Source organism: Schistocerca nitens, chromosome 1, assembly GCF_023898315.1.
Source record: "Schistocerca nitens isolate TAMUIC-IGC-003100 chromosome 1, iqSchNite1.1, whole genome shotgun sequence".
NCBI lineage: Eukaryota > Metazoa > Arthropoda > Insecta > Orthoptera > Acrididae > Schistocerca > Schistocerca nitens.
In genome coordinates, this window is record NC_064614.1 from 431,218,906 (window position 1) to 431,243,344 (window position 24,439).

General features: G+C 42.4%; 1 protein-coding gene across 1 annotated transcript in view; it reads left to right on the forward strand.

Annotated features, from left to right (window-relative positions):
• Window positions 1-6,674: 6,674 nt before the first annotated feature.
• LOC126235911 (proton-coupled folate transporter-like) overlaps window positions 6,675-24,439 on the forward strand; it is a 31,106-nt gene continuing 13,341 nt past the window's right edge. The window contains exons 1-5 of the mRNA XM_049944867.1: window positions 6,675-6,700; window positions 9,625-9,748; window positions 14,472-14,750; window positions 15,710-15,884; window positions 19,024-19,210. Of these exons, the coding sequence (XP_049800824.1) occupies window positions 9,646-9,748; window positions 14,472-14,750; window positions 15,710-15,884; window positions 19,024-19,210 (744 nt within the window). The 5' untranslated portion in view covers window positions 6,675-6,700; window positions 9,625-9,645. The remainder of the gene's footprint in view (window positions 6,701-9,624; window positions 9,749-14,471; window positions 14,751-15,709; window positions 15,885-19,023; window positions 19,211-24,439) is intronic.

Here is a 24,439-nt window from a genome sequence, read left to right on the forward strand (position 1 = left end):
ATATACTCCTTCCACCTTTCTGCTTTCCCTTCTTTGCTTAGAACATCGTTTCCATCTGAGCTCTTGATATTCATACAAGTGGCTCTCTTTTCTCCAAAGGTCTCTTTAATTTTCCTGTAGGCAGTGTCTATCGTACCCCTGTGAGATAAGCCTCTACATCCTTACATTTGTCCTCTAGCCATCCGTGCTTAGCCATTTTGCACTTCCTGTCGATTTCATTTTTGAGACGTTTTTACTCCTTTTTGCCTGCTTCATTTACTGCGTTTTTATATTTTCTCCTTTCATCAATTAAATTCAATATTTGTCTCTTACCCAAGGATTTCTATTAGCCCTCATCTTTTTACCTACTTGATCCTCTGCTGCCTTCACTACTTCATTCCTCAAAGCTACCTATTCTTCTTCTACTGTATTTCTTTCCCCCATTTCTGTCAATTGTTCCCTTATGCCTTCCCTGAAACTCTGTACAACCTCTGGTTTAGTCAGTTTATCCAGGACCTGATCTCCTTAATTTCCCACATTTTTGCAGTTTCTTCAGTTTTAATCTACAGTTCATAACCAATAGATTGTGGTCAGAATCCACATCTGCCCCTGGAAATGTCTTACAATTTAAAACCTGGTTCCTGAATCTCTGTCTTACCATTATATAATCTATATGATACCTTCTAGTATCTCCGGAATTCTTCCATGTATACAACCTTCTTTTATGATTCTTGAACCAAGTGTTAGCTATGATTGAGTTAAGCTCTGTGCAAAACTTTACCAGACGGCTTCCTCTTTCATTTCATACCCCCAATCCATATTCACCTATTATGTTTCCTTCTCTCCCTTTTCCTACTCTCGAATTCCAGTCACCCATGACTATTAAATTTTCGTCTCCCTTCACTACCTGAATAATTTTTTTTATCTCATCATACATTTCATCAATCTCTTCGTCATCTGCAGAGCTAGTTGGCATATAAACTTGCACTACTGTGGTTGGCGTGAGCTTCGTGTCTATCTTGGCCAAAATAATGCGTTGACTATGCTGTTTGTAGTAGCTTACCCGCACTCCTTTTTTTTATTCATTATTAAACCTGCTCCTGCATTACCCCTATTTGATTTTGTATTTATAACCCTGTATTCACCTGACCAAAAGTCTTGTTCCTCCTGCCACCGAACTTCACTAATTCCCACTATATCTAACTTTAACCTATCCATTTCCCTTTTTAAATTTTCTAACCTACCTGCCCGATTAAGGGATCTCACATTCCACACTCCGATCCGTAGAACGCCAGTTTTCTTTCTCCTGATAACGACGTCCTCTTGAGTAGTCCCCGCCCGGAGATCCGAATTGGGGGATATTTTACCCAAGAGGACGCCATCATCATTTAACCATACAGTAGAGCTGCATGCCCTCGGGAAACGTTACGGTTGTAGTTTCCCCTTGCTTTCAGTACCAGCACAGTACGGCTGTTTTGGTTAGTGTTACCAGGCCAGATCAGTCAATCATCCAGACTGTTGCCCCTGCAACTACTGAAAAGGAACCACACGTTTGTCTGGCCTCTCAACAGATTCCCCTCCATTGTGGTTGCACCTACGGTACGGCCATCTGTATCGCTGAGGCACGCAAGCCTCCCCCGCAACGGCAAGGTCCATGGTTCATGGGGGGAAGACGTTTCACGTAGGGGTCACGAAAATAAGAGAAATTAGGAGGTATGTGAAGAGTTTGCTGACAGGTGTGAATATTACAGAACTATCAGTTTAATAATTAATGGCTGTAAAATATTAACACGAATTATTTGCAAAAGAATGGAAAAACTGTCAGAAGCCAACTTCGAGGAAGTTCAACCAGCATTCCGGGGAAATGTAGGAACACACAAGGCAATACTGACCCTAAGACTTCTAATAGAAGATAGGTTAAGAGAAGATAAACCAACTTATATAGTATTTGTAAACTTAAAGAAAGCTTTTGACAATGTTGACCAGAATACTCACTTTGAGATTCTAAAGATAGCAGGGGTAAAACACAGAGAGCGAGAGGCTATTTACAACTTGTGCACAAACAACCGCCGGCAGTTATGATTTGGGGTGGGGGAGGGGGGCATGAAAGGGAACCATTGGTTGAGAAAGGAGTGACACAGGGTTGTAGCATAACCACGACATTGTCAAATCTGTACATTGAGCAAGCAGTAAAGGGAACAAAAGAAAAAAATATGGAGTAGGAATTATATTTCATGCGGAAGAAGTAAAATCTTTGAGGTTTGCTGATGACTCTGTAACACTATCAGACAGCAAAGGGCTTAGAGCAGCAGCTCAACGGAGTCGACGCGTCTTGAGAGGAGGACATAAAATGAACATCAACGAAAGCGAAATAAGTATAACGGAATGTAGTCGAACTAAATAAGATGACGCTGAGGAAACTAGATAAGTTTTGTTAGTAGATAAGTTTTGTTGTTTGAGAGGCAAAATAACTGATGATGGCCGAGGTAGAATTGATATAAAATGTAGATTGGCAATGGCAATAAAAGCGTTGCTGAAGAAAGGAACTATGTCGACGTCGAATTCAGATTTAAATGTTAGGAAGTGTCTCCTAAATATACTTAAATTAGTAGATAACTTTTGTTGTTTGAGAGGCAAAATAACTGATGATGGCCGACGTAAAATTGATATAAAATGTAGATAGGAAATGGCAATAAAAGCGTTGCTGAAGAAGGGAACTATGTCGACGTCGAATATAGATTTAAGTGTTAGGAAGTGTCTCCTAAATATATTTGTATGGAAGTGAGTCATGTACGATAAACAGTTTAGACAAGAAGTGAATAGAAGCTTTTGAAATGTGGTGCTATAGAAAAATGCTGGAGATTAGATTAGTAGATCACGTAACTAATGAGGAGGTACTGAACTAGGATTTCGGGAAAAGAAATCTGTGGCGCAACCTGACTAGAAGAAGAGATTGGTTGGTGGGACATATTCTTAGACGTCAAAGGATCACCAATTTAGTATTTGAGGGAAGCGTGAGGGCTAGAAAGGTGATCAAGAGATTAATACAATAAGCAGATTCAGAAGGATGCAGATTGCAGTAGTTATTCGGATATGAAGCGGCTTGCACACGACAGAGTAGCACGGAGAGCTGCATGAAGCCAGGCTTCAGATTGAAGATCACAACAGTAACATAGACTGTCCTTTCCCCTCGTTCTGTCTCCTAGCGGAACAGAAATGACTAGTAATGGTTCAAGGTACACTTGGACACACACTATACGGTGGCTTGCGCTGTATGTACACCGAGCTGAATGTAGATGTATCACATGAGTGTTCTCTCAGCCTGACTCGACTCAAGTCGACGCTCGTGCTAAGCTGGTGTCCAGTTAGTGATATAACTGGCAAACGAGTAATCCAAAGAATGAAGTCTTGTGCTCAGCGAAGATGTGTGTGGGTTATGAGCACCAACTGGCTGGTCGTTACGTTGCTAGAATGAAGCGCCGTAACTGTGCTGAAGCAAGCGTGTGGCTCTGACTGCTGAAACTTCCCAGAGGTTGTAGTCACTGGTGAGAGTACAAATAATTTGCAGTAATTGTGACCAGTGACGATAATATCTAATGCACCTCAGGCCACAGGTGTTGGTACAGCCAGTGAGTCATAAGTGACCCAAAGTCAAGCTGATGAACAATCTCTTGTAAGACTGAATGCCACGCTCATAACACACATACACACACGTACACACACAAGGCGTCTGCTGTAATGTTATGTGAGTTTTGGAGCATAGTGCCAGGGTAGTGTCAAACATGAGGGTATAATTTGTTTTTAATATCATCTCTGAAGTTTGTGGTTGCAACATCACAGACATTTGAGAGCCACAGACAAAATTCTTCCTTAGAAAGTCTTTTCAAACTGCATTTCAACACGACAGCAGCCTCTCACTATTCACATGTAGTTAGGATGCTTCCAATGCCATAGTGGTGCATTCTTACCGATTTTTGTATTGTTATGTAGTCGATTGGAAACATGTAGGACATGGTCATAACACACCATGCTACTAGAGACCTCGTGAACAAACTACAAGCGAAATCTGGACTTAGAACGAAACAACGTAGCATAGCCACCTCTGCCACTATTCTGGAGTGACTGCGTGACTTACAGCAGTTCAAGATGACATTCTAATCAGAAACTTTGATCTTTCACAGAACTGAATAGCGTAGAATAAATTATGTGTTTTTTTGCATACGTTCCACGTAGTACAATGTTTTTGTGCAACAAAATGGTCGTACTCACTATTATTGTAAAGTGTGGACTCTCAGAGAAGATCTATTCACTAAAATCTTTGCTTACAAGGAACCCCTTGAGTGCGAGGTTGCAAGTTCAATCTTCAGTAAGGCTCGTTTAAAAGCATTGTGTTAAGAGTCATGACATGAAAAATATTAGCTGCTAATGACTCACCATGTGCACCAGGAAGGGCAGAAAATGTGTCTGCCAGAGGTACTACGACTGTACGTAAAAGTCACTGCTAGAGTAGTTGCTCTTCCAAAATGCAGTCCATACGAGCAGCCCATTTGTGTCTTTACCTGAGGTTACTCGTATTTTAGGTACTTGGGCAATGCACGGCTCTGTTTTAGGAAGAACAGCTCGATGTACTCTTAGGGTCGATTCGCGCTCCTGTGCTGTCATGCCCCAAACCTAATTCGTTGTAAATAATAACCTGTAGGCGCAGTACTGCACCCAAAGTTCACAGAAATATAAGGTAAAAGATAGATGAACAATTTAATAACAAGTGATCTATTACAACGTCTGAAATCGATGTAGACGGCAGAAAATTATGTTGCATACTGTTTATTCAAGAAAGGACATCTCAAATAAATGGGAAGGGGTATTATGATATTCAGTTAAAAGAGAGACAGAAAACACCCTCATCAAGCCCAGTAAAGTTACGTCGAGAGAGTTACGAGATGGTAGCGAAACTCCTAAACAGTCATCAAAGACTCGCGGAAACAAAGTCCATTTCGTGATTACAACACAAGAGAGATTCTCCAGATCAAAATAGTTCAGTGTTCAACCTGATGATTAGCACATTAACACACGCGATGCAAATAACAGTAACTCATACTGTCTCAATTCTCAGTTCCGTAAATAATGCGGCAGAAGTTAGTCCTACTATGAAGCACATTCAGACCTTTCGAAATGCAAGTCCATTCAGCAGTTACAGTATTGTTGCAGCCGCCCACCGCCCAGAATCAGTCACCTATGCGACTGAACCACGCTCGTTACCACTGGCAGGTCTGCCTCCTTCCAGCACTCGACGTAAAGTGTCCAGAGCCGCGCTCTTGAGCTCTTCACTTGGAAAGTCCCAGTCCCTACTGGACTCCAGTAGTGTTCCGCCGCTGTCCAACTCTTATTGGCTGAAAGCCGTCCCCACCAAAAATATATAATCTTCAGGTTCTACATTCATGTTGTGACTCATCTTGGCCCTTTTCCCGCCCTCAGTTAGTATATTACAACAATATTTAAATAAAAGAAAAGTTATAAACATTCGATTACATTCACATCATTTACAACAAATATAAGTAACAGTTGGTTCATATATAAATAAGTCAATATTCTCGCGAGAGTGCGTTCTCGTTAAATGACTAGAGATTACCGCAAGACATAATTTAAAGAATAATTTGCGCCTTGTTAACACAAGTCTTTGTCAATTTCGGCCGATGTTCCTGTAGATATGATGCAATGTACGTTTTGTTTATAGTTACTACTTCTCTGCTTTGTATCAACAACGCTAGCACTGCAGCATTATTGTGAGCTACTCGGTGACTAGCAGTTCAACTATGCTTCTCAAGCTGTGCTCAGCATTGAACATCTCAAGTCCCATCCCCGGTTGCCATTAGCAGCCAATATTCTAGATGCATTGTAGACAGTACGTGGGGCTTCGAATACCATACACATCACTGGCCTTTTGCGAACTCGCAATCAAAGGGTTCCTTCTTGTTGTCGAACAATGGTTCAAATGTTCCCGAATTATATCATTAGCCACTGTTAAATAAAGTAAGAAGTGACGACATGCTAAAAAACGGGACGGGGAAAGCGATAAGGAAAAAACCACTACAAAGACAAGGGGCAGATTAGAGGGAAATCTATAAAAACATCCAGGACTAGTTCAGTTGGTACTGAACGGAACGCTAAAGGGAAAGAACATTAGGTACCGACATAGCTGATAAAATGTAAAAACTAAAGACGTTACGTTTAGAAGGCGCACAGAGATAAAAATATTAGCAGAAGATAGAAACAGATTTGCTTCATCACGAAATCAGTCGAGGGACTGGTGATGTTATAAAAATCATTTACTGGGCGAAGTTACCGACAAAGATGTGAGACAACAAAAGAAATAACTATCCTCATCATTTGAAGGCGAGTTCCATCGGTATGGGACTAACACATCCTGTCGGCCGAACTAATCGCCACCCACAAGCCGCATCTGTCGCTACCTTCGGCGCGTATCAGACCGTGACAGGAAGGAAACGATAAGAATACAATCTACGCAACTGCTAGCTATCGTAAAACTTGATATTTATCTTGATTACATTTCGCCTGAGCCTTGAGATACTTGTTGCTTTTATCTCAGAGCGGAGCACTAGAATTCTTTGAAAACCCCTTTGACAGGCATCCGGTCTCTCCATATTTAAAGTGAAGCACAATCAGCCTGAGTCTAGTTGCCGCGGAGCGCAGCCGAGCACAGGTAAGAAGCTACGATGCTTGTTTGTATCTGTAAGTTAGCACTGTGAGAGGAGGTGTCTGCAATAGTGATAAGTTGTATCAGCAAGTCACACATTTATTCAAGTGACTCTGCTTGATTTAAGACAATATTAGCGTTGCAAGAAATAATTTATTTGACATTATTAATTAACGAACTCCTGCCAGTTTCTATCCTCCAGCTGTTTAATTTATTAAATAAAATTTATTTTGGGCGTATCTCTCATCTTATTGTGACTGATCCACATAGAATACAGACTGCTGGGAATTATATACATATATATATAGAAAAAGAGAGAGAGAGAGAGAGAGAGAGAGAGAGAGAGGGTTGGCCAGAAAGTAAGTTCCAGTCAGTGGCCAAATGGACACCACAGTGAAAACCCGATGAAGATTTGCACAGATGTGTTGGGTAGTGCCTCTAGTATGACCGTCGATCGCATCAAGACGCTCTTTTCAGTTGTGAGACCACTGTGTGCTAATAAAGGTGCCTAGAACAACGATGTCTCCCGCCAAGTAGAAGGGCCTGCTAAGAGGCTTCGCCTTAATGAATGCAGCCCACCTAACACAACTGCCACGCATTTCCTTCTTCACGGAAATTCTCAGCTGCACTCTGCAGGGGTAGTGAAGTCGCTCTTGCAGCCTTTTCTATGGGAAGTGTTCGATCACCCACAATGCAGCCCTAATTGGCTCGTCCTGAGTATCATCTCTGTTCACATGGAACAGTGGATACGAAGACAACACTTGGGCGCAGGCTACGCACTAAAGACCAGCGTAGAGAATTATCGGAGAGCACAGGCGGCTGCCTTCTATGACGATGGTGTTGGAAATTTGGTATAACGCTCCGACAAATGTCTAAGTCGGAGCAGCGACTATGTAGAGAAGTATCTGCAAAGTGTAGCTAACTCTTGCAAATAATATGTTCCTGATTTTCACTGTGGTTTTCACTTCTTTCCCAAACGATGATGCTTTTTCAAAAGATATTTGCACTCAGTTCGTCTTTATGTGACAAAAAGTGCAAGACCATAAAGTTGGAACGAATGTTGCAATCTATAGTTCCACACGTATTTTGTTTCAAAGTATCTTGTTTTTTTGTGTAGGGGAACACTGTAGTACATGGGCCAACACTGCTAATCCTGATTTCAGTTATTATCTGCGTTTCTTAGTGTCGATTTATTTGCCTAAAATGAATATGATACTTTCGTCTCTATTGTACATAGTAAATTAAATATTTGCTTCATCAAAGATCATGGTTACGATCTTCTTCTTCTCCTTTTAGTTTTGACGAACTGAGCTTCGCATTGGTTCATATCAGGTTTTTCTCAATTGGAGACTCACGCGCCCTCTTGTATTTTCTTGCGTCCTCTCGCAGTCTCCTCATTCCGCCGTGTTTTAAATTCGTTACTCTCGATAGAGAATCTAAAGAACCTCCTTGTCATAAACGTTGTTTAATGTCTACCTATATCTCTGAAATCCTGCTGTCCCAGTATATTTTGATCTTTTTTTGTGCAAATAGTTTATAACAAAATATTTGCAGTAATGAGTAATTGCAGTCCACACTTTACTAGACGCTGTAGTAAATGAGTTCCTTCTTGTGAACGCAGCAGATAGCAACGAACATATGGTTAGTGCTCCTCCGCACCGCACTGCTATGGGGGCGATTCGGAACACTGTAACCAAAGAAGTACCGCCTCGTTTGGAGAGGAGGCGGAACTTTAACACAAGAAACTCGTTGTGATATAGGCTGAGGTGACGAAAGACATGGGATAGCAAAATGCACGTATACAGATGGCGGTAGTATCGCGTACATAAGGTATAAAAGGGCAGTGTACTGGAGGAGGTGTCATTTGTATTCGGGTTATTCATGTTAAAAAGATTTCCGAGATGATTATGACCGCACGACGGGAATTAGCAACTTTGAATGTGGAACGATAGTTGGAGCTATACGAGTGGGAGTTTCCGTTTAGGAAATCTTTATGAAATTCAATATTTTGACTTCCACGTTGTCAAGAGTGTGCTGAGAATAACAAATTTCAGGCGTTATCTCTCACCACGGACAACGCAGTGTCCGACCGCCTTAACGACAGAGAGCACCGGCGTATGAGTAGAGTTGTCTGTGATAACAGAAAGTAACACTGCAATAAAAAAACAGCACAAATCTATTTGTGACGTACGAAGAACCTATCAGTTAGAGCAATGCGGTGAAATTTGTCGTTAATGGGCTACTGCAGCAGCCGAACGATGTTTGTGCTTTTGCTGACAAAACGACGTCCCCTATAGCACCTCTCCTGGGTTCGTGACCATATCGATCGGACCCTAGACGATTGCCTTGTCAGATGAGTCCTGATTTCAGGTGGTAAGAGCTGATGGTAGGGTTAAAGTGCGGTGCAGATCCCACAAAGCCATGAGCCCAAGCTGACAACAAGTTTTCGTCTACTATGGAGGACATGTTCGTTGCATTCATTGCAGCCAATTTCAACGTCAGAGGTGGATCAACACGCTAATAGAGGGGTGGTTCTAGTGATCTGTTTTAAAGTTCAACAGAAAATATAAATAATAAGTAGGAGTTACTGAGTGGCGATGCGCATATAGCAAATACAGCATAGCTGTCAACCGAATACGACCGTGTCTCTCCTTTGGAGACATAGCTCATTTTAACTGTGTAAACCAAGGCAGTAAACTGAACACACCCAAACACACTATCGCAGTTTTGCAAACAGGACCATTTCTGTATCAGCAGAACTAGATTATTCTCTCATGAATTCCATACCCCCCAGAAGAACAACGACGAAACATCTTACAATGTCTAAAGTAATTATCATGTTTCTTCTATCATTAGAGTAAACAAGTAGTTACTCTTAATTTGTCATCAATCCAAGCCAATGCATGTAATTGCTGCTGGGTTATTTGCAGAGTTTCTGCTCTTTGAAGACCATGGACACCGAACGGAAGCTTTCAGTTGAAGACGATGTGTCGCGCACTGACCAACAGTCAGCCATTCTCAATGACGGGGAGCAAATCAAATCTTCACGCAAAGGTGAGTATAATCGCTATCAGACAGCGTGTACCACCCAGGAAATAGTCGTATGTAAAGGAGAAACAGCAAATTACTAGTCCTATTTCTTTGCAAGCAGTTTCCTATAGACTCTATAAATATTAGGTTTTTCCGTTGTCATAAGTTCTTTCTGTTTCTGGCTGTAGCTGTCAGAAGGTATAACGATATTTCGTAACCTTTAGGTTCCACTATGCGACTGACACCATGGCCTCTGATGGTAATTGTGCGGATACTTAAGGAATCGTCGGACTTCTTTTATAGTTAGAGGCAAGACTTTAGCTAAGTTGTCTCAGTCAATAGATTAAGAAACTTACAAATGCTCTGACCATGCGCAAAGGTATCGTAAATGATACCCCGAGAGGCACGACTCCCCTGCACTCAAAGCCACATATGACATATGCCACACTTAACGGAGCCTTGTCACATAGGTCTTCAGCCGGAAGAAAAACTTTTAACTGTGATACGGACATATAACACGCGCTATAGCAGAGGAAGTACACTCCTGGAAATTGAAATAAGAACACCGTGAATTCATTGTCCCAGGAAGGGGAAACTTTATTGACACATTCCTGGGGTCAGATACATCACATGATCACACTGACAGAACCACAGGCACATAGACACAGGCAACAGAGCATGCACAATGTCGGCACTAGTACAGTGTATATCCACCTTTCGCAGCAATGCAGGCTGCTATTCTCCCATGGAGACGATCGTAGAGATGCTGGATGTAGTCCTGTGGAACGGCTTGCCATGCCATTTCCACCTGGCGCCTTAGTTGGACCAGCGTTCGTGCTGGACGTGCAGACCGCGTGAGACGACGCTTCATCCAGTCCCAAACATGCTCAATGGGGGACAGATCCGGAGATCTTGCTGGCCAGGGTAGTTGACTTACACCTTCAAGAGCACGGTGGGTGGCACGGGATACATGCGGACGTGCATTGTCCTGTTGGAACAGCAAGTTCCCTTGCCGGTCTAGGAATGGTAGAACGATGGGTTCGAGGACGGTATGGATGTAGCGTGCACTGTTCAGTGTTCCCTCGATGATCACCAGTGGTGTACGGCCAGTGTAAGAGATCGCTCCCCACACCATGATGCCGGGTGTTGGCCCTGTGTGCCTCGGTCGTATGCAGTCCTGATTGTGGCGCTCACTTGCACGGCGCCAAACACGCATACGACCATCATTGGCACCAAGGCAGAAGCGACTCTCATCGCTGAAGACGACACGTCTCCATTCGTCCCTCCATTCACGCCTGTCGCGACACCACTGGAGGCGGGCTGCACGATGTTGGGGCGTGAGCGGAAGACGGCCTAACGGTGTGCGGGACCGTAGCCCAGCTTCATGGAGACGGTTGCGAATAGTCCTCGCCGATACCCCAGGAGCAACAGTGTCCCTAATTTGCTGGGAAGTGGCGGTGCGGTCCCCTACGGCACTGCGTAGGATCCTACGGTCTTGGCGTGCGTCGCTGCGGTCCGGTCCCAGGTCGACGGGCACGTGCACCTTCCGCCGACCACTGGCGACAACATCGATGTACTGTGGAGACCTCACGCCCCACGTGTTGAGCAATTCGGCGGTACGTCCACCCGGCCTCCCGCATGCCCACTATACGCCCTCGCTCAAAGTCCGTCAACTGCACATACGGTTCACGTCCACGCTGTCGCGGCATCCTACCAGTGTTAAAGACTGCGATGGAGCTCCGTATGCCACGGCAAACTGGCTGACACTGACGGCGGCGGTGCACAAATGCTGCGCAGCTAGCGCCATTCGACGGCCAACACCGCGGTTCCTGGTGTGTCCGCTGTGCCGTGCGTGTGATCATTGCTTGTACAGCCCTCTCGCAGTGTCCGGAGCAAGTATGGTGGGTCTGACACACCGGTGTCAATGTGTTCTTTTTTCCATTTCCAGGAGTGTATATAGTGTCCTACGCACCAGAGAAAGTGGGATACTGTGCACAAAGCAGGTTTTGGTGCATAAAGGAAGATGCAAGTAAACGGCGTACACAGTTAGTCTTAAAACCCTGATATAATAACGTCGGGGTAACTGTTCATTCATCTCTTTTCTGACCCGCTGCATGTTGTGTAATATCGGTCTGAGCATACTAATATGAATATTAATTTTATGATCTTCATGTGGCCCCCATGAGCAAACCAGCCGAGAGTGATAATTCATCATCGCGTAACTACTGAAGATTGTTTCGGATTAGTACTACATAAACGTAGCAAAGTGTTTAGAAAGTATTCGGAACAGTACGAACGAATGTTAATAAAGTGGAATGTACCGTCGAAGAATCTGAGCTGTAGATGATAAAGGTCATTCGACGGTACTTGTTTGTGCGAGAGGATGACACGGTAGCGCATTGTAGGTTCAGGACGCGAATGGAATCGCAGGCCTCAGAAAACACTGAACACAGTTTACGCTTTCTTCAGGAGAATGCTCGAAACGGTAGTGCTAAGTTTACTTCAGTGATATCGTTATGCGAATTTTTTGTCGTAGTGTGAGGCATAGAGTACATAATGGAGGAATATAATACCATATTTCTAGTGAGAGAAGGCAGAGTCATCTGCGAAATGGTTGAATTCATCTGTATGATTTAACAGTGTAAGTTTTGGAGATTAAATGAAATGTAGACTACTGCGATACCACAGTATATGAGTATACTGTCTGACTCACAGAGGAAGTTATAGTGTCAGAATATGAAGTGAGAACTGTGCTAATTTTTCGTACAGCGCTCCAGAATTGCAGTATTTTCCGATTCGTGTGAGGAACATGTGAGGCACAGATACTTCATGAACCAACAGAGTTAACTCCAAAAAATATTGGATTTGTATTTCTCGCATTCTGAAATATCTGTCACCCACAGTGGCAAACGCAACAAGAAGAGTGCGGGAAATGAGTACTTTTAAACGCGCGCTCTGTGAAGTACAGCGCCCCATAAACGATGATTATAGACATTGATTTTCACCATTTTATAGTGTTAGACGCCATTCACCTTTACAGATGTCAAAATCACTAACACTTTTGTTACACAAAACAAACGTGTTATAAGATGCTGAAGGGAGAAGGTATAGTCTGAAACGGAAGACGGTTACTCACATCAGCAAGACTTACCATTGTTGTATTCTCAGCATTTCGTAATTAACTGACCAATCTTGAAAGTAACTGAATTCCTATGTAGGTAATGGAAAATAGAAGACGCCCTATAACATTGATTCTGTATTTGGGACCACATGCTTACAATGCTTGTGTATGTTAGCAGTCTGTCATTCAGTGTCCAGCACGTGATACAAAAAACGTTCTTAAATTCGAGGAGATGTAATATCAATGATCCATTACAAGAACGTAGCATCGCAACAATAGCGCACTGCGTAATTCGATACTTACGTTTCACGGACTGATTTCATACAGGAGACATAAACAAATCTTTTATTCGCATCTAGTTCTCGTAAAGTATAGATCAGTTCACACAGTCACAGTAAATAATAGAAAGACCAATATAATGCCCGACGACGACAGCCATAAGTCACCAGATGAAGGAAGTCTTGCACACCCATGTACATATACACACGTAGTACACTGCATGCCTTATGGTACAAGGTACATTATCGTATAAGCAATGTTGAACCAATTCTTATGCTTTGCCTATGTTGCTGTTTGCAATCGCCGTTGTTATTAAAATTGTACTGATCACTTTTCCCGATTTCTGTAATATTCCAATATTTCAAAGCAATGGAAATTTAACGAGTAAAAACTACACTTTTTTTTGCAAAAAAAGGTTTATCTAAAAACGAAAAATTTATTACTGTTGCGATGGCTAATTGATATTTTGGTTCTTTACTCAGTTGTTAGTAAAAATAAAAAAAACACGTATTATAACCGAGAGCAAAAAAATAACGAAAAATATCAGTTAACCAGAACTGAAATATTGGTTTTATCCTGTCTGTTTTCGGGATCCCTTACAGACAAGGTTGGGGTTAGTCTTGGCCACTGTACACAGATCGTCCAATAGACCACGCCACAAGGCAACAGGTACATTATTGTCTCTGCAATGCTGTACCGATCCTTATGCCACGTTGTTTGTTGCTAGTTTCTAACTGCAGGTAATGTTATTAAAATAGCGCTGATCGCTTTTCTCAGTTTCCATAATGACCTATTATTTCAAAACTATGGAAATGGTACGAATAAGCGGTACTCGTTTTTTTAAAAACAAGTTTTATTCAAAAACCAAAAATATTAGCACAAGAACTCACATTCTGTTTTGACTTGATTGTTAATAAAACGTGGAAAGAGAGAAAGAAATACCGTAAATTCCGACTAAAATACCGGTATCTACTTTAATCGGTGAGTGTTTCCCTTGCCTAGGTGGGGTGGGCCTTCGAGCGCTGACTGCCACTCGAGGTTACGGCGGAAGGAGATGCGACCGGGTCAGTACATCAGTGCACCTGACGATGCCAACAGGGTTGCTCACCGAAATATTGTGTTCGTGGACTGTTCTGGAAATATTCTAAATGATCATTTGCTAAATTAGAGAAGGCAAGGCTAATCAGTCTCACATTCATTCACGAATAGACTTTTCTTCTTGCACAAAAATCACTTCCAGCACTGAAATTTCTATGCCCTTATTGACTCCAGTCTCACGGTGAGGCACGGAATACAATTTTTTTAGTTTGTTCGGTGCTGCGTGGAGCTGACCAAAGGATATTTCAGCGCAATGGTGGCGCGTGCGGCCGACGGTGGAGCCCATGGTGCTGCTGTTCATGTTTTCCACCACGGCGGTGGGTTCGTTCGTCGGCGCGCTCTTCACGGAGCGCGTGTGCCGCATGGAAGACACGACCGACTGCCCGGACGACAAGCGCGCCGAAGCCGTCACGCTGATCATGTACAAGACCGTCATCGAGGCGGTGGTCCCCGCTGTCGTCGCATTATTCATCGGCAGCTGGAGCGATAAGTTCGGTCGCCGCCCCATCTTCATATGGTCATTCATCGGTACGTTAACCACGGTTCCATCACTGTTTACACTACCGTAGCAGATAATTAGATAAGAAACCAGAATTCCACGAAGGTATCATCGGAAGAGTATCTGCGAAGCTAACGTGAGCGGAAGTAACAGTTTGTATACAAATATCATTTCGAGTCAAAGATCTGTATGACAGATAAAGGTAACTCTTAGTCTACTGCAGCCTGTGCTGTGATGATTAAAATTCTTATGGGTGTTGTTCCACGTAATTGTGTAAAATACATTAATTGTATATTGTAAAACCAACGTTTCGACCGTATTACAACGGCCTTCCTCAGGACAAGACTGGATGGACAACCATCAGCCGTATAACGGAAATGCGACATTGAAAATTTGTGCCAGATCAGTACTCGAACCCAGATTTCCTACTGATTGCGAGCAGTCTCCTTACCATTAGGCTATCCAAGCACCACTCCGAGCAAGACCCAAACCACGTGGTTACAACCTGCACTCATATATCCATTCTGTGCAGTCCCATACAGGGGAAACTTTTTAATTGCAAGTCGTTTGCGATATATCATACTTATCCGCCAAAACAGGCATGCGACATTCAATTAACGTGTCTCCTATGTATAGGAATATAGATAATGGTTGTACGAGTGCACATTGTAGACGCTTGGTTGACTAGATATGTATGTTTGTGTCTGGCCGTTAGTCGTTTTCGACAGACAAGTTATAAGGCGACCGTTTGCGATAAGTAAGAAATCAGTATTCGAGTCCAGGTGCGGCACAAATTTTTATTGTCGTAACTTCATTACACAGCCAACGGTTTCCCATATTCGCAACTGCAAATACATATCATATATTGGTATTTTCGATATTTGTTGCGCATTTTCAATCCAGATAGTTGGCCAAGAGCAATTTGACCGACGCTTAGGTTTTCACTGGCTGCCTAGTGTGTGACGGAGACTGTGTGTGCTGTGCGCAGGCAACACCGTGGCGTACGCGGCGTGGGCGGCGCTGTCGGCGGTGCCGGACCTGCAGGCCGAGTGGCTGCTGCTGCCCTCCGTGGTGGCCTCCTTCAGCGGCGGTATGATGAACCTCATGGGCGTGGCCAACATCTACATCGCGGACGTCGCCCCTGTCGACGACAAGGCAGTCCGGTACGTCCTCGCAAGCTGGCGCCTCTCTCAGTCCTACATCTACACCTTGCGAACATCTGTGAAGCGCGTAAAAGACGGTACTCCCGTAATACCACTTTCTATACTACGCTAAAAATTAGTTGAAGTTGACATCTGTCACTTGGCGCTACAGTGTTGCCACATAGCCCATCACTCGGTTAAAGGCAACACGCAAACATGGCGGGTCACTTTACAGCTGCTGAAATGCTGTTCATGTAACTTGCAGCAACGCTGGAAGCTGCTGCCATCAGAAACGGCGGGAACATGAGATGCTCTGATTTTAAACGACCAGTTACTGAACTTTGGCAGACAACCTGTATTATGACCCTGAACTTACAGTCGTGTCCCAGCCTAAACACAGCCTCTTTATGTGCAATTTATTCAACAAAACAGCGTTCAGCAGCCTGTGACAGAACTGTAAATCAGGCTCGTTTTGCTCCCGGCTTTTAAAGCTGACATGTAGGAGCAAATTCCAGACAGATAGAAACTCAGTTTCAACCTTAAAAGCGAACTGTGACTTTTCGTTTTTGCTAAGCGAGATGATGCAATGCCTACCGATGAGCAGCTCTGATTGGAACAGATTTATACGTTATAGGCGACAATAGCAGACTCCATAAGAAACGAGAACGATAGGAAGGAAAATAAGAGCAAATAAAGAAGTTAATACAAAGATCAAAATGATCCACCAAAAGACTAAAAATAAAAAAATTTGATTGAAACCAATTAATTGAAAACAATAATAACCAGAGTTACTATGGTAAAGATTTAAGAATGAAAAAAACGTTTTTATCACCTGAGGATATGCGAACCCGTGTAATTTACACTGTACACTGCAGTGTTACCACTACACTGCTGAAGAGCTTCAGACTACGTCCTTATATTTATTTCCATATAAAGTCAGTTGCAACGATCATTTCCTGCGTTCAAAAAGTTCGGTTTTACATCATGTCGTACGACGTTTACCTGATAATTGGATCCAAATAACATCTTGTACGAAAGAATCCAGCAGTCTTTGGCTAGTGGCGTGTACGAAATGTGCGTATTTCACTACCATCGTTGTATGTGTGTGTGTGTGTGTGTGTGTGTGTGTGTGTGTGTGTGTGTGTGTGATGTGTGATAAAATGCGAAATAAAAGGGCCAGACACAGGATTCGGGATCGAAACACAACATGAAGAAAAGCTAGACAAGGAAATGTAATTTAACTAACTGACCATTCTGTGGCAGTCTGGCAACGGTGTATAGTTCAGGCATGATGTTAAGCACTCTGACTGGATAAATACACCTCTAGCACGTCAACTGTCAAGTAATTTTAATCAGAGTATATCTGAGAAACCCGGAGTTGACTTTACAAGTTTTCTATTAGAAAGAAAAACAAAAAGTTTGTGTTTATAGTCAAGTATTGAAAAAATTTCATTTCTACGTATCTGTAAAAACACTTTTGAAATTATAAAACAGTCGTACAAAGTAAGATGTCTAATGTACAAATATATAAGTACAGTATTCCGGTTACCGGGTTCGATTCCCAGTGGGGTCAGGGATTTTCTCTGCCTCGTGATGACTGGGTGTTGTGTGCTGTCCTTAGGTTAGTTAGGTTTAAGTAGTTCTAAGTTTTAGGGGACTGATGACCATAGATGTTAAGTCCCATAGTGCTCAGAGCCATTTGAACCATTTTAGTATTCCAATTAAGAAACTTGACCTCGACAGTTTGTGTACGTTGGGCGCAGTTTGCACCGCGAGTCTACAATGCGATTTCATTAACGTCTCTATGGTAATCCGTGAATTTTGATCCAAGTTTTCAGGAGGTGTTCCTTATTGTAAAGCAAATTTCGAATCTTCCTAGCACAATCGCATCTCATTGGATGATAGCTGAAAAGGACCTAAGCTCTCCAGTGGTCCAGCCTGGGGAAGATGTTAAAAACAACATCTTAGTGGATGAAATGATACACTGCTGTCGGTTCTCTTAGTAAGTTAACAGAGCACTGTGGCTAGGTGTGGTGTGCGTACTGTAAGACCTTCAGTACACACACCATCAGATCATTTGACTTGTCGCTCTAACGAAGTAGGTGAGTGTCAGCAATGTGTCTCGTGGTCTTATCGTGGCGTGTTTATCTTCTGCCGTTCGGTCAGACGATAGAAATGCCACTTGCACACTTAGACTAGCAGATTGATGGTGACCAACTTTAAACAGAACTTGATTAATTTTCACACACATTTATTAAAATAATAACCAGCATAAAAATTACTTAACTTGGTTCTGGATGTTACTTATAATTGACAGTCTGAAGTTCCTTTTGTATTGGTATGTTAATTTTATTCTCATATATATCTCTGATACTTGACAAAAGCGTGTATACATTTATCTTCATGGCTATGTACAGGAATATGATAATCTTTTTAGGTGCAGACTGAAACTTGACTATAGACTGGTACAGACAAATGTAGAACTCGTACAGACTGGTACAGACTAATGCACACTGGTACAGACTGGTGCAGATAAATGCAGACTGGTACAGACTGGTGCAGACTGACTAATCGGAGGTCTGTACACTCATTATAATACCTCACGCGATCATGTATCACTGTGCGAGTGTGATCCACGAGGAGAAAAGGTTCTATGTTAGCAGCAATCTCATTGGCTGCCTTACATATTAATACGCGGATCGGCGGAAACAGAATTTGGTCCGTCTCTATGGCAGCGCCATCTCGTAGTGCGGAGACGGACGAGCGCTGCGACTGTGCTGTTGTGCTTAGTGGGGCACGCTCTAGTGGGAAAGTTGTGTACGTGCTGACTACGCAGAACTATGTACACGACACTAGGTTCGGCATCATCTATATAGATGAACTATTGCAATACACGCTACCTAGACTGCCTGTTCGAATGAAAGTATCGTATGGTTTTGATTTGTTTGTCACTTTTTTATTTTCGTGTCCACTATGGTGCGGTAAGCACGTCTTTTTATTACTTCAATAATACGAGGTATTAAATAACTACATTTCAGGAAACAAGTTTATTCGATGCACGTTCGCTGCTTTGTTAACGTCAGATTGTGGTATAAGCTTTATGTTAGCCCGCTGTTGCTGGCATTTCACGAATCATACCTCAGACCTTTGGCTGCCGCAGGCTGGGCATCCTGGACGTCTCGCAGTACACGGGCACGATGCTGGGCTCGGGGCTGTCGGCGCCCATCACGGCCGCTCTGCAGTACTACGGCGTGTACACGATGGCCGCCTGCCTCATGCTGGCGTGTCTGCTCTATGCCATCTTCCTGCTGCCGGAGACCGTGCCGCCGTACACCCCACCCGAGGATGTAAGTCACTGCTGCCCTTTATACTATTTCTGCCGTCCTGCGAAGAAGACTGTGGTCCACAAGGCTTGTGAATTTTTTCGTACTGTCTTTCGTGCTACGAAGAACGAGAACTTCAAACAAACAGTCATTATAATCTCCAGAAGTATATGTGTCCTGACAGAAATGAATAATGTAGATAATAAAATTAAAGCCGTTGGGACACTATCAAATGGGAGACAGAACAACCAGTCAGTGTACAAGATTCCACAACAATTAAACTAAATGACAATGTTGTCACTGATAATTCACAAGTTGCAAGTACTTCAGCAGCAAATATAGGTTTAAATGGTTCAGTAGAAGAAGCAAGAGAACATATTAAAATGCCATTCCATAAAATTTTAAGCAGCTAGAAGAAGGGCCAACACTCTTCACTGAAATTAAACAATCATAAAAATTCTAAAACACAAAAGCTCTTGTGAGATTAACGGTATTTCAGACAGTGTTCTGAAACGTAATTAGAACTTAATAAGGATGTCATTAGTGATATACGCAGTGCAGCACTGGCTCAAGGAATTTTTCCAGACACGTTAAAATATGCAAGTATTAAACCAGTACATAAGAAAGGTGACAAGACAGATTTAAACAGTTATCGTCCAGTTTTTTTACTGAGATCTTTTCCGAAATATTCGAAAAAGTAATGTACTGCAAAGTAGTCACACACTTAGGTTGAAACGATTTACTTATCATATCACAGTTTGGATTCCAAAAAGGTTGCTTGACTGAGAACGCTATTTATACGTTCACTCGTCAAATAGCAAAAGCTTTAAATAATAATATATTGCCTGTTGGTATTTCTGGGATCTCTGCAACGCCTTCAATTCTGTACATCATGATTCTCTATTAGAAAAATACAAGTTTTATAGAACTGATAGCTTTACATGCAGAAGGTTGTGCTGAATATTTCAGACAGTATCGGAAAGGTACAAAAAAAATAGTGTAATGATTGGAGTAAAATCACAAAAGGAGTTCCACAGGGTTCAATTTTGGGTCCATTACTATTCCTTATATAAGTGGATGACTTTCCACGTTCACTTAATATTCACTTTCATTTAATATTCAACAAGCAAAACGGGTACTTCAGTGGATGATACTAGTGGTTTCATAAATTCTATTAGAGAGAAAGCAACAGAAGAATTAGTACATGATATCTTCCAAAGAATTATTAATGGTTCTCCTAAAATGGGCTCTCTGTAAATTTTGGATAAACAGACTGCAGTCTTCACTACACAACAAACAGAGTCATATCAACAATAGATGAAGCACATGAGTAGACTCAGTAAGCTGGGTAGAATGCTCCTGATTTTAGGGTGCACATATTGACCATAACTTAAACTGAAAGAAGCTTGTTACTGAGCTTCACAAACAGTGAAGTTCAGCTATTTTTGCTCTTCGTATAATGCTGATCTTGGAAACAAACATACTAACCTCCTGACATACTCTGCATGTTTCCAATCAACAATGTCGTATGGAATAATTTTTTGGTAAACAATTAGGTGTTGATTGCAAAAAAGCGAGCACTAAAAATAATATGTCGTCTTCACTTATGGACGTCATGTAGGTACCTCTTCAAGGAGCTAGGTATTGTATCTGCATCGCCACAATACATATTTTTCCTAAGGAAATTCGCTATAAATAATCCATCATAAATTGAGAAGAGCAGTGATGTGCATACCTACAACACTAGAGGAAAAAATAGCGTTTATTACCCGATGTTAAAGCTGACAGTGGCTTAGAGAGGAGTTCAACCTGCTGCAGTAACAATTTTTACCATTCACTCTATAACATTTGTTGATATACTCAGCCCGATATAGTTATTATCATTCTGCAGTCATACTGAAGATACAACTACATCTTTATAATCAGCAATGGACAGATTTAAATTCGATGGAGATCCTGGTCAGGTCCTAGGTAAGTCATACTCGAGCAAGCTATCGAGTGTCTGGTTGATTGCTGGGGAAAAACAGTATGTAATTTTTGCGTCTGCCTTGATCCAAACTAGTCTCAGCCATAATTTCGCCATCAGCAACAAGAACATACCTGCGTTATGAGCTGGAGAGTGGGAGGGAGAATCTCACATTAGTTTCACTGTAAATGACGAAATAATATTGAGACAAGCATACTGAGGCTCTGAGAGATGGCTAGTTTTTTTCCGGCTAGCTACATCTCATTCATGTATAAGATGATGGAACGAATTAGTGTGTTAATGACAGTTAGAACTCTTGGAATTTAAATCAAGTGTGACTCTCATGGCACTACTAATTCTCTGGGCTATTTATATTCTGATTTCATTTCTTTCATGTTGTAATAACTGTGTATTGAAATGGACGGGAGACCATTGAGGGTGAGTGCGTGCGTGAGGAAGAACGCAGACATCACTGCGGATTGACCCTGGGGATGAGGGAGGTGGCTTTCTTTCAGACCGGACGCGGCACTTGCTCCAAGGAAGGTGGCAGAACTGTTGTGTGTCAGCAAGACTCCAGGAGACAGAATCTCTAGAGCCACAGGACCATATTCCGACAGACTCCGCTACCCACTTAAAACTAAGCTCCGTCTCTGCGCTGTTCCACGAATTTAACTTTGTGGTCGCAGCACGCACCCACAGCATGACGTGAAACAACTTTTCCGGTTGGTTGAGAGGCTTCGTGAAAAGGTTGTCAGAATCTCTGAGTACGAGAAAGGATATTCTCCAGCCGAAGATAGTATCTTTAGAATGCGTACACCAACACAACATAGCTTGAATTATTATTGCGTGGCTGGTGGCTCTTCAGACTGACAATAAGAGAATCAAGATGGTTTTCTCCTTATTGTTTTCCCACGGTGGCGACAACTCTCCAACGGCATAGGTACTAGCACTCACCAGAGGATGTCCTAAGACGTAGGTTCTGCATCTCCCTTTTAAATGGAGGTGGGTGATAAGTCAGTTGATTGGAGGAATAGTTTTATGGAGCCTCTGGAGGGATGACTCAAGCCATTGCAAAATATACCACTGGCAAGTGTTGGTGGAAAATTTAGCGCTTGATCGAAAAACTTCAGACACACACAAGGCACATCCACCAGAACAAGGAGAGTTATGTTTTGGACACTTAGACTGCATACGCTAGAGAAGGATGAACACTTAGGTTTGATATAATTGAGAGAGAGAAAGACTTGAGCTGCGCACTTTGTAAGCACTACTGCACCAAGGATGCTGACTCTGAGGAGAGGCAGAAGGCACTTCCTGACTGTGGCAAGATCATGTCGCAGCAGCTGCATGGTTGGGCAGGGCAGATGCGTTAACTCGGTCGCTTTCCCCTGGTATTATGCTTGACTTCACTGGCTGTCATCCTTTCACCTGACAACCACTGCATGCTCAACATTTACCTCCGTGTTACGATACCGATGATAGAAAAGCGGCTTGGTCAGTTTATTACTCTCATGCCGATCAGATCCTTGCCAACAACTAGGTATAACAAACAATTTTGATCACCTATGCACTACTTGATTTCAGTGAACTGTTTGTAATGAATGCTAGACTAGTTCGAGGTTTTGCTATGCCATTTACAGAGTAAATCATGAATATATTGAGTTCCTTGATTTACGTTACATAGTTAATGAAGCAACCCCCATCCTCCGGAAGAATCAATAGCAAGTTAGACGGGACGCACAAAGGATATAGTGCTTACGGCCCTCCCATAATGTACCACGCTCGTTGAATTCCGTTGTGCAATTTGCTTACACGGCATTCGCTCTTGAGGGGCGATCTGAAATTATAGCTGCAGAGGACACACCATTAACGAAAGACAAGCTTGTGGGTTCTCTCAACTCCACAGCTCAGTGTCCTACAATGGAATGAGACATACCTGCCTGCAGAAAGGATGATCCACAACAACTGGCCAGCGTGCTGATTTACAAGACGATTTGTAAGCAATTTTACCTGAGATTATTTTAGAGAGAGAAAAACTGGCTCTGAGCACTATGGGACTCAACTGCTGTGGTCATTAGTCCCCTAGAACTTAGAACTACTTAAACCTAACTAACCTAAGGACATCACACACATCCATGCCCGAGGCAGGATTCGAACCTGCGACCGTAGCAGTCGCACGGTTCCGGACTGCGCGCCTAGAACCGCGAGACCACCGCGGCCGGCTTAGAGAGAGAACAGGAAAACGAAAGTGTTACTATACAATTATGAGAGTACACACACACTGTAACGTGGTAGGAGGTCACATTCTTGCATAAAAGAGTAGTCTACTTGCTGAATATTCCATAAAAATCTGCTTATTCGAGCATTATCGTAAATATGCGCAACTCTTCATTCCTGTTACATTATAGAACTGAAGTTAATTTAATTCATAATGGAGGCTGTTGTACTTCGTTACTGTCCCTTTATACGGTTTAGAATAAGATGCAGTACCAGTCACAACTGAAGGTGCTTTATTTAGGGGACAACGAGTTTCGGGATTGCACACATCTTCAGGTGATTATACATTCATTTTCATGTTCCACATTCCATGAACTCGCCACGTCCAAAGTTTGATGTGGACATAGCAGTTCAAATAATTACTATGGTGACAAATGTGAAGTTAAAGTGTGAAAATCGAAATGTTTCTGTAAAAAATGAGACAAGTGTGTAATTACAATTTGGATATTTCAGGTATATTAAACACCAACACTGAATGTATAGTCACCTCAAGATGGGTTCACAGCCGAAATCGGTCTTACGTTAATTAAATCCCCTTCAATTGCAACACATCTTATTCTACACTCTAGAAAGCTACAATATTGATGCCTAAGTATCCACAAGAATACCAAATCAGAATTCCTGCATGTTGAATTTAATAACCATATTATTATTATTATTATTATTATTATTAGAATTATTATAATTGGCACTACCTCGCTCAGTCAGAAACCAAGCTGCTCAAAGAAGTTTTCAAACACACTCGTATCTGAGAACGAATTTCGGGCTGTATTGGAGATACAGCGTACTCTCAGAACTACTCTGAGAAGGCAAGTTTACTTTTGTATCTGTTATACACTTGGCTGTATGGAGTAAGTTCCTGAGGTCAAAAGATTAGTAACGAAAATGTTGTTGTTGTGGTCTTCATTCCAGAGATTGGTTTGATGCAGCTTTCCATGCTACTTTATCCTGTGCAAGCTTCATCTCCAAGTAACTACGGCAACCTGCATCCTTCTGAATCTGTTTAGTGT